The sequence below is a fragment of the Ranitomeya variabilis genome, chromosome 5, assembly GCF_051348905.1.
Source record: "Ranitomeya variabilis isolate aRanVar5 chromosome 5, aRanVar5.hap1, whole genome shotgun sequence".
Classification (NCBI taxonomy): domain Eukaryota; kingdom Metazoa; phylum Chordata; class Amphibia; order Anura; family Dendrobatidae; genus Ranitomeya; species Ranitomeya variabilis.
Window position 1 is genome coordinate 555,326,798 of NC_135236.1, and position 15,454 is coordinate 555,342,251.

General features: G+C 43.9%; 1 protein-coding gene across 8 annotated transcripts in view; it reads right to left on the minus strand.

Annotated features, from left to right (window-relative positions):
* The window catches only part of PDLIM7 (PDZ and LIM domain 7), a 124,914-nt gene that overhangs the window by 33,196 nt on the left and 76,264 nt on the right, over window positions 1–15,454 (minus strand). For 2 of the 8 annotated variants that reach the window (XM_077265930.1, XM_077265929.1), the window contains exons 5-8: window positions 5,351–5,367; window positions 5,107–5,196; window positions 4,805–4,959; window positions 2,524–2,560 (exon numbers count right to left, since the gene is read on the minus strand). The exons of the other annotated variants lie outside the window; for them this stretch is intronic. In XM_077265930.1, coding sequence (XP_077122045.1) covers window positions 2,524–2,560; window positions 4,805–4,959; window positions 5,107–5,196; window positions 5,351–5,367 — 299 coding nt within the window. The remainder of the gene's footprint in view (window positions 1–2,523; window positions 2,561–4,804; window positions 4,960–5,106; window positions 5,197–5,350; window positions 5,368–15,454) is intronic. 8 annotated transcript variants of the gene reach the window in all.

Genomic DNA, 15,454 nt, shown 5'->3' on the forward strand with positions numbered 1-15,454 from the left:
GGCCCACATCCACCTCCAAACAGCAAGGAGCTTGGGGCGCAGGCACATTAACAGGTGCATTATGATAATCCATTGGACTGCAAAGGGCCCATGTAGTGTTCTTGGCCCTCTTCTGTCTACACTCCCTGACAGAAGTTATGGCGCTGATCCATGTTATGTAAATAAAAGCTTATAACCTGATGTTAAATTCATCCACTGGTTGTATAAATTATTCTTTTGAAAGCTGAAACCCTCTGAAATGTGGTTTAGGTTAAGAAAATAAATTGACATCAATGCAGAAATATTGATCAGTTAATGGACACAGAATGGTCAGATTTTGGCAAGACAAAAGTTTTGTCGCCTGGTCATATAATGCACCCAATCCTAGTTTACATCCTTACCTGTGCTCAGTAAATGGTCGGTTAATTAGTGCGCGTGTATAAAAAGAAACCCAGCACCCCAGACCTTCACTTGAACTGCAACTTTAGCTCTGACAACATGCCAAAAATCCACCCTGGGACCAAAGCCTGGATTTTCAAGAGGCTGAAGACCAGATCCACTGCAGAGGTGGCTGGCACCTTTAATGGTGTCTCAGCATCAAGTACAAAGAATTAAAAAAAGATTTGAAGAGACTGGAAATGTGTTTGACAAGCCCAGGTCCGGCAGACCCTGCAAGACAACTGCTCAGGAGGAACGTTTGTTGGTTAGAAAATCCAAAGCAAGCCCCTCTTCCACTGCAGCAGATCTCCAACAGACCTGGTCACCTCAAGTCCCTGTGTCAACTAGAACAGTTTGTAGGATTCTGTCTCGAAATGGCCTCCATGGTCGAATCAGTGCCCAGAAGCCAGCACTAAACAAAAGGCAAATAAAAAACCGTGTGGCATTTGCAAAGTCCCACAGCCTGCTAAACAGATGGACACTGGAAAAGTGGCAGAAGGTGGATTTCTCTGATGAATCTTCAGTAGAATTACACCACAGCCGCCGCAAATACTGCAGGAGACCTAGTGGAGCCCGTGTGGGTCCAAAATACACCCAGAAAACAGTTAAATTTGGTGGTGGAAAGATCATTGTCTGGGGTTACATTCAGTATGGGGGTGTGTGAAACATTTGCAAGGTGGAAGGCAATATCAATAGCCTAAAATATCAAGAAGTATTAGCTACCTCTTATATTCCAAATCATAAAAGGGGTCAAATTCTGCAGCAGGATGGTGCTCCATCTCATTCATTCATCTCTACAACAAAGTTCCTCCAGGCAAAAAAGATCAAGGTGCACAAGGACTGGCCAGCCCAGTCACCAGACATGAACATCATTGAGCATGTTTGGGGTAGGATGAAAGAGGAAGCTTGGAAGACAAAACCAAAGAATCTAGATGAACTCTGGGAGGCATGTAAGACTGCATTCTTTGCTATTCCTGATGACTTTATTAATAAATTGTATGAATCATTGTTGAACCGCATGGATGCAGTCCTTCAAGCTCATGGAAGTCACACAAAATATTAAATATGACTAATAGCACCACAACTTCATTCACCAATGTTATGCAACATATATTTGCATTTTAAGTTAATGATTTGTTTGAATATCACATTACTTTCTGTGGGTGACAAAACTTTTGTCTTGTCAAAATCTGACCATTCTCTGTCCATTATCTGATCAATATTTCTACATTGATGCCAATTTATTTTCTTAACCTAAACCACATTTCAGAGGGTTTCAGCTTTCAAAAGAATAATTTATACAACCAATGGATGAATTTAACGTCAGGTTATAAGCTTTTATTTACATAACATGGATAAGTGACATAACTTCTGTCAGGGAGTGCATGTCCACTCCTGCTCCAAAGAATATATAATCTGAGAAGAGAAATCTCATAAGTGTGACAGAATTGTAGGCAGCCCCATGGTGGTCTATGAGCATCTCTAACACCCGTGACCGGCTGCACCAATTTTGCAGAAGCCTCAATTTTGCAAGGTCCATCTGTTGAAAATGTGGTTGTATAGTGGTGACACTTATACAGATCACCTATCAGTTTTAATGTAAAGAGGCCACTCTAACTAAACCTTAATTAACTTTCCGAAGGATCAACACCATTGTGAGTAGGTAAAAGATACAATGGGGAATGGTCTAGTTAGTACATTTAAGCCTCATACAGATTTTTGTCCGAACCATTACATTCTAGGGGCCTTTCTACATGCTCATTTTTTATGGATCATCAATCTGCAAATAAAAACAGAGACAGGTCCATGTTTGGTCCCATTTACCGATCAAAATTGCCTTCTGTGTGGCATCCTAGAGTTGTCTTACAGGTAGCAGAAGCATGGAAATCTTTTATTTTGTATATGTGAAAAACTGATACTACCATGATAGTAGGAATGGACAAAAAACATTTGGATAAAAACAGGATGGAAAATCAGATAATAAAAATCTGATCTAAATCTGTTCTTCTTGTACACGAAACATGACCTATGAATGAGGCCTAAGTCAGAGAGGCACAGATATGAGGCGTGCTCCGTTGATGGCTGACCCGAGTGACGGATGCTTACCTCACCCTCTTCATGTGCTCATCATCCGGGTCTTGCACTGCAATCAGTGACAGCAAAGAGACAAAGTTGGAGGAAAAACAGAGAAGAAATGAGAGAAACTGAGACAAAGAAAGGAAAACATTCTGCAATGAGAAGATGGCACTAGTAGACTGTTCCCATGTACCTAACATGTAGAGTTCTGCATAATAAGGGTAACAATCAGACCAAAGGATTCTGGAAATGGCACTGAAAATCTACGTCACACAGTTTACTTGTGAAATAGAATAACTAAATCCTGTTCGCCTCCATAGTACTGCTTATCACTGAATTTCTAGTTCTCTCGATGCCACCAGCAGTCTTCACCACTGTTTGTGGTCTGGGTGCTATGGTCTGCAGGGGCATGTGCACACTACTATTGGAACCATGATTATTTCATGATAGAAAAAATAACATCCTCGTGCTTTCTAATCTTCACACATGTAAAATCATAGGCCGGGATCATGTTAGAGTATAGCACCTCTCTCTCACTACACCATGCAATGCCATTTTTCCAATAAAATGTCAGACACTGCAATTGGGCATAATTTGTGTCCATTATATCGTAAAGAAGATCATTTTAGTTTTTTGCTGCCTTGGCAATATAAAAAACAGAAATGTTTAGTGCAAAGTGAACCTAACCAGATCCATATATTGGTAAACTAAGAAAAGATGGCAGGAGAACATTTCTTTCCATGTATACATGCACATTTTCCAGGTCAGGGTCATGACATCCAGAATAAAGCTTGTTTGCTTCCATGATAATGCATTATTATTTCTACAGCAGTTTCTACCAAATATCTGCATACGTGTGTGTATGGTTGTGTCTGTCAGGTTGTGTTTGCATGGTTGTGGTGTGGGTGTATGTTGTCAGTGTGTATGTTGTGTGTGTATGGTTGTCTATGTATGATTGTGAGCATGTCTGGTTTTCTGTGTATATATTTGTGTGCGTAGGATTGTAGGTGTGTATGGTTGTGAGCGTGCCTAATTGTGTGTATGGTTGTCTGTGTAAAGCTGTGTGGGTGTGTGGTTTTAGTTTTGGCGTTGTTTGTTTCTGTATTGTTGTGTGTGTTAATACAGCTCTGGCAAAAATTAAGAGACCACTGCAAAATGTTCAGTTTGTCTGATTTTCTCTCTATAGGTATATTTTTGAGTAAAATGTAAATTGTTCTTTTATTCTATAAACGTCTGACAACATGTCTCCGAATTTCCAAGCAATACATTTTGTGGTTTTTTTCTGAAAAGGAGAAGTGGTCAAAATTACCAAAAAACACAGGGCTTTCAGTCCTCAAATAATGCATAGAAAACAAGTTCATGATCATTTAGGAACACCAATACTAATGTTTTCACTCAGGAAGAGTTCAGAAATCAATATTTTGTGGAATAACCATGATTTTTAATCACAGCTTTCATGCAGCTTGGCATGCTTTCTACCAGTCTTTCACACTGCTTCTGGCACAAAAATGTAAGCAGTTCTTCTTTGTTTGATGGCTTGTGACTATCCATCATCCTCTTGATTATATTCCAGAGGTTTTCAATGGGGTTCAGGTCTGGAGATTGGGCTGCCCATGACAGGGTTTTGATGTGGTGGTCTCTTAATTTTTGCCAGTGCTGTAGCTGTCAGTGTGTATGATTGTGTGTCTGCATAGTTGTGTTTGCATGGTTGTGGTGTGGGTGTTTGTTGTGTGTGTACGTGGTTGTATGTGTGTATGTTTGTGAGCATGTATGGTTGTGAGTGCGCGGTTTTAGGTGTGGTGTCGTTTGCTTCTGTACGGTTGTGTGTATATAGTTGTCAGTGTGTATGATTGTGTCTGCATAGTTGTGCTTGCATGGTTGTGGTGTAGGTATTTATTGTGTGTGTGACTGTATGTGTGTATGGTTGTGAGTATGTTTGGTTGTGTGTGTGGTTGTCTGTGTATAGTTTTAAGTGTGGTGTTAGTTTCTGTATGTTTGCGAGGGTATGACTGTGCGTGTGTTTTGTTGTGTTTGCATGCACATGTCCAGAAATGTGAAGGTTTTTATTTCTTCAGAATACCAGGACGCATGCAGGATTTAGTGCGAGTAACCTCGGTTGTATTGCATGAGACCACTTACTGATAACCAACATCAAAGCTTATTTAAAACCAGGGGCGAGTCCAAGAATTCGCTAAAGTGGTGTGTAAAGATTTTTGATCATAGGTTGGGCCTCGTGTTAGTTGCTGAGAAAACTCTTGAGAAAACTAGAAATCAACTTGGTTTGGGGGCACATCTATTCATATCAACTTACTGAAATCTGTGCCAGTGAGCTGTGCCAGTATGCGGAAGGAGCGGGACTGAGTGGTCCCTGTACGGGGTTTCCAGTCCTCGGTGTCCTCCATCAGTCTCTTTTTACTGGAGTCATTAGGGAGGAAGGCAGGCTGAGAATCCATCCTAAGAGAGTGTCTAGTACAGAAAGGGAGAGTGCAATGGAGAGGCAGAAGGACAGACAAGAATGAAGAAAGAATAGCATTACTCAGAAGACACCTTCTGGAGAGCGCGTAGCAGTGGAGACTGCGTCACCGGCGTTACCAGGAACTGTGGGACACTTACTGATCGTCTAAGAGGAAAGCGTTGAGAGAGGATTGGGTGAGTCCGTTCAGGGCCTGGGACACGTTCTGCTCTTTGGGGTTTGGGGCCACTCTGTGAGAGTGAAGAACGTGAAAAACACTCCAGGAACCGGACGGTACACACAGCACTCCAATCCTTAGCCATCATGCAGGGAAGGACCACAAGGTGGGCTATCACTACACCAAAGGACACAAGACAGACACAACAAGCAAGAATGCTTACTGACTTTTCTAGGTTTTCCGCCTGCAATGCAAAAAGAAAGGTAAAGGAAAAGGAAGGACACAAATGACGGCAAAGGAAAAAGGGAAGAGATTGTGCAGATTTAGTTATGGAATAGGAAAAACATTTTCTCATTCATAGGACACACATAAAAGACTGAGCAGTACAACCTAGCTGGCAGAGGATGGCATAGGATGGGTGGATGTGGCACAGCCACATGTAATCACACCACGCTGACACCTGTACCCCATAGCATTGCAGGTTGTCAGCTCCACAATATCCCCAGCTTACTGCTCTTCACAAGACTATCTGCCCACAGGGGATCCATTACTGTATATAGGGCTACTAAGGGAGAATGAAAATCTATGGAGAAAATGTATGATGAGAGTAAAATACCTGCCTGTATGGAAGGATGTGACCAGCTCCGGTACGCAGAGAGCTTCTGCCACTGATCCCTCAGCCTGCCAGCCCCAATATAGCCACAGGTCAGATTACTCCAGCCCTAGTAAGGCTCTGGCAAGAGGTCCCAGTGCTGTCCCCCACCCCGAATACACTGATCAGGACATGGAAAGGTTGGGGGCCCGGAGACCGAGCCTCCAATTACACTGCAATTCATACAGTAAACAGGAGCGGACAGCGGCTGTATGTCTGCCATGTCCTAGCATTACAGCTCACCAAGGAGCAGACAGCCCTATACCAATACCAGCTGGAGTTTCCTATTGCTGGGGCTAAATTGTACCGAAATCCTGGGGAAACACAAGACCATTAGTGCCCCCAAGTGGCAGACATGAGAGCTACATTGTTTACCAGTAGCTAGACTGCTGGTACTTTCACTTCCACTGGATTTTACTGGGAAGACAAACCAGGTAATGTCAAGACGTATGCATCTGGAAAATGCGCAAAAGCCTGCTCCCAATTTAAGGAGTGTTTTATGCTCATCTCTCATTGAAACAATTCGAGTTATCCCCCATTTTTATATGACAATGAGAGGAATGGCGGTGGCCTACATCATAATAGTCTCCAGAAAACTGCTACAAGACTGTAAAAAGCAAAGCAAAACTCCCACTCATAGGTCACTGCAGTGAGAGAATAGTGCCCTCCGCTGGACACAAGCGGCATCACATCAATACCAGTGATCCGCACACAACATGCTCTGGCAGAACATGCATTGGAAGGATCACAATTATAAGTATGTTAAGAACGTTTCTCACTTGTGGATAATAAAAATATATAATTTAAGAACAAATAGCAATATCACATGCAGGAAGATGAAAGAATAATTATGGCTGACATCTATTGATAAATACAAGTGCTCCGGTGTCGGAATATTATCTAGCATTATGATATAATGGCAAAGCATGGGCATTACCCCATATTCAATGATTTTAGTTATGTATACTTATAGGGAATCTATCACCAGGTTTCTGCCACCTAATCTGAGAGCAGAGACAGAGACCCTGATTCCCATGATGTGTTACTTTGCTGCTTGCTCTAGTTTTCATAGGATCACTGTTTTATCAGCAAATTATCACTAGACGATTAGTAAACCTGCTTCCGTGTTGTCCCTCGTATTCATGAACTCCGTATAACCCCGCCCACACCACTGATTAATAGCTTTCTGCCTATGCACAGTGTACACAGAAAGCTGCCAATCAGTGGTGTGGAGGGGTTATACAGAGCTCAGTATTCAGAGACCTGGTACCTCTGTAGCAGATAAAGTTTGATTTTATCCAAGTGACAGCAAACAGATCAAACATCTGATGTGGCACTACTCATCAGCCCTCCTTCACAGGGGCCTACCGGAGGATTCCCCTGTTCTCCTGTGGGCCAGTGTGAGTGTAGTAGGAAGAAGCCGTCCATCAGCACTCATCAGAACCCTAGAATAACAGCCATATGCAGACAGGCTGGAGGTGCACTGTGATATGTCCATGCAGATGGACGGCTTCTTCCTACTACACTCACACTGGCCTGTTGTGAATTCCGTTCTCGGGCTCCCTCCTGTGGTCATGAGTGGTATTGTGTGAGTTCTGTTCTTGGGCTCCCTCTGGTGGCCTTTAGTGCTTACTGCGGGTCTGTAGCTGGAATCCAGCTGCCTCGTTTTCTGCTAGTCTGGCCTCTATTTAACTCCACCTGGACCTTCACTTTTTGCCTGCTGTCGTTGTATTCAGTACTGGTTCTGATCTCTCTGGACTTTCCTTGTGACCTGTCTCCTCCTGAGAAGCTAAGTCTTGCTAATTCATGTTTGCTCATTATTTCCTTGAAAATGTTTCTCTGTATATGATGAGTTTTGTCCAGCTTGCTTATATGTAATATTTTCGCTTGCTGGAAGTTCTGGGGTGCAGAGTTGCGCCCCTCACATCGTGAGTCGGTGTGGGGGTTCTTGTAATCTCTGCGTGGATTATTTTTGATAGCATTTTATACTGACCACACAGATCCCTTGCTGTCTTCTGACTATTTACTGTTAGCGGGCCTCATTTGCTAAAAACCTGTTTACATTTCTACGTTTGTGTTTTCCACTTAACTCACCGTTATTATTTGTGGGGGGCTGTCTAAAACTTTGGGGTGATTTCTTTGAGGCAAGTGAGGCTTGCTTTCTCTCTAGGGGTAGCTAGTTTCTCAGGCTGTGACGAGGCGTCTAGGATTTTAGGTAACGCTCCACGGCTGCCTATAGTGTGTATTGATAGAATCAGGGTTGCGGTCAGTATAGCTCCCACATTCCCAGAACTTGTCCTAAGGATTTCTGTTACTTAGCAGGTCAGTTTGCGATCCTTGCCACCAGGATCATAACACTGGCCCACAGGAGAACAGGGGAATCCTCCGCTAGGCCCCTGTGAAGGAGGGCTGATGAGTAGTGCCACATCAGATGTCTACTCAAAAGATATTTGGGGGGCAAGTGTCTTAACAGCCATACCAGTACTTCTGTAAAAACGTGCCAAAAGATTCCCTAATTTGTCACCGGGTTTTCCAACCCCATCTGAAAACAGCATAATGTAACTGGAGAGACCCTGATTCCAGTGATGTGTCACTTACTGGGCTGTCACTTTGATAAAATCAAACTTTATCTGCAGAAAAAGGTATAATCTAATCATTCAGTAAACAAGCTAGCCAAGTTAAGGTACCTTCACACGAAACGAGTTTACAACGAGAACGACAACGATCTGTGACGTTGCAGCGTCCTGGATAGCGATATCGTTGTGTTTGACACGCAGCAGCGATCTGGATCCTGCTGTGATATCGCTGGTCGTTGAATAAAGTTCAGAACTTTATTTGGTCGTCAGACCGGCGTGTATTGTCAGGTTTGACACCAAAAGCAACAATACCAGCGATGTTTTACGCTGGTAACCAGGGTAAATATCGGGCTACTAAGCGCAGGGCTGCGCTTAGTAACCCGATGTTTACCCTGGTTACCAGCGTAAAAGTAAAAAAAACAAACAGTACATACTCACCTGCGCGTCCCCTGCCGTCCGCTTCCTGCTCTGACTGAGCGCCGGCCCTAAAGTGAAAGTAAAAGCACAGCGGTGACATCACCGCTCTGCTGTTAGGGCCGGCGCTCACACAGTACAGGAAGCGGACGCCGAGGGACGCGCAGGTGAGCATGTACTGTTTGTTATTTTTACTTTTACGCTGGTAACCAGGGTAAAGATCGGGTTACTAAGCGCGGCCCTGCGCTTAGCAACCCGATGTTTACCCTGGTTACCCGGGAACCTCGGCATCGTTGGTCGCTGGAGAGCGGTCTGTGTGACAGCTCTCCAGCGACCAAACAGCGACACTGCAGCGATCGGCATCGTTGTCGCTATCGCTGCAGCGTCGCTTCGTGTGAAGGTACCTTTAATGTTAGAAAGAAGCAAAAGTAGTTTGTGCCAGGTTATTTTTGCATGTAGTACGGTAAGGCAACTTTCACACTAGTCCGCCGGTACGGGCCGTCGCAAACTGTTGGCCCGACGTACAGATGGACAGTGCGTTAATTTAGCACAACGTGGGCAGCGGATGCAGTTTTACAATGCATCCACTGCCCCATTGTGAGTTCCGGGGAGGAGGGGGCGGAGTTTCGGCCGCACGGTCAAAAATGGCGGACACGACGCACAAAAAAAGTTACATGGAATGTTTTTTTGTGCCAACGGTCCGCCAAAACACGACGCATCCGTCGCACATTTGTGGCCATATGTCGCAATGCGTCGCTAATGCAAGTGTATGGAGAAAAAACTCATCCTGCGGGCAACTTTGCAGGATGCGTTTTTTCTCCAAAACGACGCATTCCGACGTACAGCCAACAACGCTAGTGTGAAAGTAGCCTAACTGAACCGTGGGCCCCAATAATCACCGTTACTGGTGGGCCTTTGCCTGCCCAGTCCGACACTGCTGACAGCGTACACAACCTGGGGGATGCGGTCCCTCTGTATGGGAACTACTGTATTCTCATCCTGTAGAGAGATCTATAAATTGCCACCATTACACAATTAGAGGATTGTCTTCAGTCCAAGCAGCAATGGATCCGGAAAAGTAATCATCACCACAGCTGACAGTTATCAGATTTACACACAGAAATCACATGCTTCGGATACCACACCAATTGGTAAGGGGATTAACCAGCTGCATTCCAAGTGTGATCACGGCGCTCTGCATCCTCTCCTACATTACTGACACGGCTCTCGTTCCCTGCTGTTCTCTATGGGATCTCGTGTAGACAGCCACTGCCATGCAAGATGGTGTATTCCCCCGAGCAGATTTGTATCCACAATCCTACTAGGCTAAATTTTAATGGGTGAATCCCAACAGTGGGAAAAAAATCAGCACCGAATTGGTGTAGAGGGTTAACTCCTGCGCCTCCGGTTTCATGACACGGCCATGTCCTTGTTGACAGTTTCTAGCATTACCATTACGACAGCGCCCTGCAGGGTCTCATGTTCCCGCTCCATGTGGGGTTCAGTGTGCTGCTGTCACTAATGCGTGGGACGTGTGGGAGGTCTAGGAGTGATGTCACCTAATTACAGAAGGCCGGGATATACACACACCTACTTGGGAACAGTCGTGGGAGACACTGAAGATCCAGGGGAGGGGGATATAGAGTTTTACATGTTTTTGCAACCCCATTTAGTAGCAGCATGATGTAGGGACAGAGTCCCTGATTCCAGCAATGTGTCACTTACTGGGCTGCTTCCTGCAGTTTTGATAATATCACCGTTATATCTGCAACAGTTCTCTGAATACTGAGCTCGGCATAACCCCGTCCAACCACTGATTGACAGCTTTCTCTGTACACTGTGCATAGGCAGAAAGCTGCTAAACATTAGCGGGAGTGAGGATACAGAGTTCATGAATATGGAGGACAACCTGGCAGCAGTTTTACTAGTCCTCGAGTGATAATAACCTGCTGATAAAACTGTGATTTTGTCAAAACTACAGCCCAGTGACACATTGTTGGATTCAGGGTCTCTGTCTCCACATTATGTTGCTCTCACATTTGGCGGGAAAAACCTGGGGACAGAATCCCTTTAGGACTGGAGTTTCATAAGGCATTTGTGTGAACTATGCTAAGTTTATTGATAGTAATAAGAAATTAGAGGAAGGTTTCGGGGATTTTGTGTCTGGAGATGGCTGCGATTGATTCTTTGAGAGAAGGTGAAAGAGAAGCGGGCTTATAATTCACTAGAGCTCAGGAAAAGAGACCTGTAGTTGATGGTCTTTATCCATATGTACTCTCAATTATACCCTTGGTCTTCAATAGCATACATAGACTATATAAAGCATTACCACAATAATGTGCAGATAGATGGCTTCCTGCAAGCCCTCAGCAATAATAAAGGGATTGGTGGCACCGGATACATGTCGGTTTACTAATAACACATACCGTACAGGTCAGCCTCTATTTCATAGAGGAAACCTCAATATCACTTTACAGCTTTCCCCATTTTAATCTGTATGTGAAGACCTGTATACAATGGCTGGACACAACTTCTCTAGAAACAGCTACTATAAAAGACGGTGCAAAATACTGATAACAAGACAACCACTCACAGCCTACCAATACAGGTGGGCACTGCTGCCCCTCTTCTGCTGTACTAATTCTTGCATTTTGGGGGGATTTTTGGTCCTCTTTGCTATTAAGTTGTGTGTTCACATTGTGTAAATGGTCTCCCTGGTCACCGGCTGTGATGGATGCTGTGCAGGGGTATCTGCCGCCATTTATAATGGCACCCGTGTAAGGCTTCATTCTTGTCCATTTCTGTAATCTCTGTGCTATCTAAAGGACAAACCAAACGTTCTACAATGCACGCAGATACCTTTTCCTTACACACCATACCACAGTTAGTGTGATAAGCAGTAGAAGGTCTTACAAGAATGACGCTGCCTTCACAAAGTCAGATTTTGTACTTTTAAAATGCTTGGAAAAAAAATAATTTTAAAGCGGCAGGATTTTTAAAACGTTTTTACCGCAATATTTTTCTTGATGCTTTATTTAGGGTCACATGATCTATTTCTTCTTTTACAGGAAAACGGCACGCAAAAGGCCGTACCTAGAACATGCTAGTTATTAAAAAAAATACCACTAACCCCAATAAACGTCACACATTAATATGCATGTATTTTATGTATAAGTCCATGTTCAGATTTCGATAAATAATTTAAAAGAAGATCTAGCCACAGCGTGTTACGCTCATAAAAGCAGTCTTAAAAAACACATTTTTATTGAGATTAAAGGGAATGTGTCAGCAGGATTTCGTCCCTCCAAACTGTTTATATGGGCACAGACAAGCCCATCCATAATTGTAGCTAACTAGTCTACTACTTTGCTCATGTGGAAGCTCTTCCCAGGGCTCTGCAGCCCTATTCATTGCCCAGTGTCGCCTTCTGCCGGACTGACAAAGGCTCTGGAAGTACTTTTGGTGCATTGAGGCTTTTCCAGAGCCTTTGACACTCCAGCTCTATTCCCCACCAACCGCTGCCTTCTCTGGCTTCACTGACAGCTCCTTTACTTGAAGTAACACAAGCAAATAAGTTATTAGTGAAGCAGCAGATGGTGGTGGGTGGGGTATAGAGCTGGAGTGACAGAGGTTAGGCTTCAGCCTCATTTGCATACTGATTCAAATGGCGATTTCTTGGTAACGGAGGAATAGACTGTCTAGCTAAGGGAAAGGTTGACTTATCCTTGCAAGTTACATGTGCATATAAACAGCGTGGGGTGACATCCTGATGACAGATTCTAACTACGTGGAGTAAGATAAACACTCAAATATCATAACTGAATAGGAGAAATGAGGCTTTATTCCCCTCATCAAGGCAAGCAGAGTTATTTTTTATTTTATTTTTTTACAGTCTAGTTAATAAAATGTCATTTCAATGCTGACTCTACTGGATGGAAAAACATCATTTTTTAAATCAATGCAATAAACAAATTGTCAACTTTTATTCCTTTTTTTGTGTCACAAAACATCTTCTTTCTCCATGCATATTGAGAGCTCCTTTTAAAGAGGACCTTACACAATTTGTTACATATTAAACTGTACACATGATGATAAAGTGGCTGCAGAGCTAAATAAAACATAAAATAAATAGTATCTCACCTCCATTGCAGAGATATTTGCTTGTAAAGTTTATGTGTTAATTTAACTTAAAAACAAGGAGATGATAGCATCGATTCTTCCATTGACCAACTTTTCTCCCCTGAATGACGTTGCCCAATGATAAGCAGGCAGCGACATAGAAGAAAAAAAAAAGATACTGCCTCCAGAGAAGCTTAGAACAGGCTTCATTTGTGTGATATGGTAGAAAAACGGAGATCTCACTGCTGGCATCTACCCTGCGTACAAGAGCAGGGGGAAGGGACCACCGCTCTGCATCTATTCCATTCATCAAGGAATATTGCAGAGATGTATGTAAGGACACACAGCTCTGCATTCATCCTCCAACTCTTGTAATCACAGGTAATACAGAGCAGTATAAGTAAGGACACACAGATCTCACTGTCAGAGCCTAGTGCAGGGGAAGGAGAGCAGAGCTGTGTGTCATTACCTACATCGCTCTGCATTATCTGTGGTTACTAATGTCAGTAGGAAAGCAGAGCTGTGTGTCACTACCTACATCGCTCTGCATTATCTGTGGTTACTAATGTCAGTAGGAGAGCAGAGCTGTGTCACTACCTACATCGCTCTGCATTCTCTGTGGTTACTAATGTCAGTAGGAGAGCAGAGCTGTGTGTCACTACCTACATCGCTCTGCATTATCTGTGGTTACTAATGTCAGTAGGAGAGCAGAGCTGTGTGTCACTACCTACATCGCTCTGCATTGTCTGTGGTTACTAATGTCAGTAGGAGAGCAGAGCTGTGTGTCACTACCTACATCGCTCTGCATTATCTGTGGTTACTCATGTCAGTAGGAGAGCAGAGCTGTGTGTCACTACCTACATCGCTCTGCATTATCTGTGGTTACTAATGTCAGTAGGAGAGCAGAGCTGTGTGTCACTACCTACATCGCTCTGCATTATCTGTGGTTACTCATGTCAGTAGGAGAGCAGAGCTGTGTGTCACTACCTACATCGCTCTGCATCGTCTGTGGTTACTAATGTCAGTAGGAGAGCAGAGCTGTGTGGCACTACCTACATCGCTCTGCATTCTCTGTTATTTGGAGTGCAGAGCTGTGTGACACTACCTACATTGCTCTGCATTATCTGTGGTTACTAATGTCTGTTGGAGAGCAGAGCTGTGTGTCACTAACTACATCGCTCTGCATTATCTGTGGTTACTAATGTCAGTAGGAGAGCAGAGCTGTGTGACACTACCTACATTGCTCTGCATTATCTGTGGTTACTAATGTCTGTTGGAGAGCAGAGCTGTGTGTCACTACCTACATCGCTCTGCATTATCTGTGGTTACTAATGTCAGTAGGAGAGCAGAGCTGTGTGGCACTACCTACATCGCTCTGCATTATCTGTGGTTACTAATGTCAGTAGGAGAGCAGAGCTGTGTGGCACTACCTACATCGCTCTGCATTATCTGTGGTTACTAATGTCTGTTGGAGAGCAGAGCTGTGTGTCACTACCTACATCGCTCTGCATTATCTGTGGTTACTAATGTCTGTTGGAGAGCAGAGCTGTGTGTCACTACCTACATCGCTCTGCATTATCTGTGGTTACTAATGTCAGTAGGAGAGCAGAGCTGTGTGTCACTACCTACATCGCTCTGCATTATCTGTGGTTACTAATGTCAGTAGGAGAGCAGAGCTGTGTGACACTACCTACATCGCTCTGCATTATCTGTGGTTACTAATGTCAGTAGGAGAGCAGAGCTGTGTGTCACTACCTACATCCCTCTGCATTATCTGTGGTTACTAATGTCAGTAGGAGAGCAGAGCTGTGTGTCACTACCTACATCGCTCTGCATTATCTGTGGTTACTAATGTCAGTAGGAGAGCAGAGCTGTGTGTCACTACCTACATCGCTCTGCATTATCTGTGGTTACTAATGTCAGTAGGAGAGCAGAGCTGTGTGACACTACCTACATTGCTCTGCATAATCTGTGGTTACTAATGTCAGTAGGAGAGCAGAGCTGTGTGTCACTACCTACATCGCTCTGCATTATCTGTGGTTACTAATGTCAGTAGGAGAGCAGAGCTGTGTGGCACTACCTACATCGCTCTGCATTATCTGTGGTTACTAATGTCTGTTGGAGAGCAGAGCTGTGTGTCACTACCTACATCGCTCTGCATTATCTGTGGTTACTAATGTCAGTAGGAGAGCAGAGCTGTGTGGCACTACCTACATCGCTCTGCATTATCTGTGGTTACTAATGTCAGTAGGAGAGCAGAGCTGTGTGACACTACCTACATTGCTCTGCATAATCTGTGGTTACTAATGTCAGTAGGAGAGCAGAGCTGTGTGTCACTACCTACAGTACATCGCTCTGCATTGTCTGTGGTTACTAATGTCAGTAGGAGAGCAGAGCTGTGTGTCACTACCTACATCGCTCTGCATCGTCTGTGGTTACTAATGTCAGTAGGAGAGCAGAGCTGTGTGGCACTACCTACATCGCTCTGCATTCTCTGTTATTTGGAGGAGTGCAGAGCTGTGTGACACTACCTACATTGCTCTGCATTATCTCTGGTTACTAATGTCAGT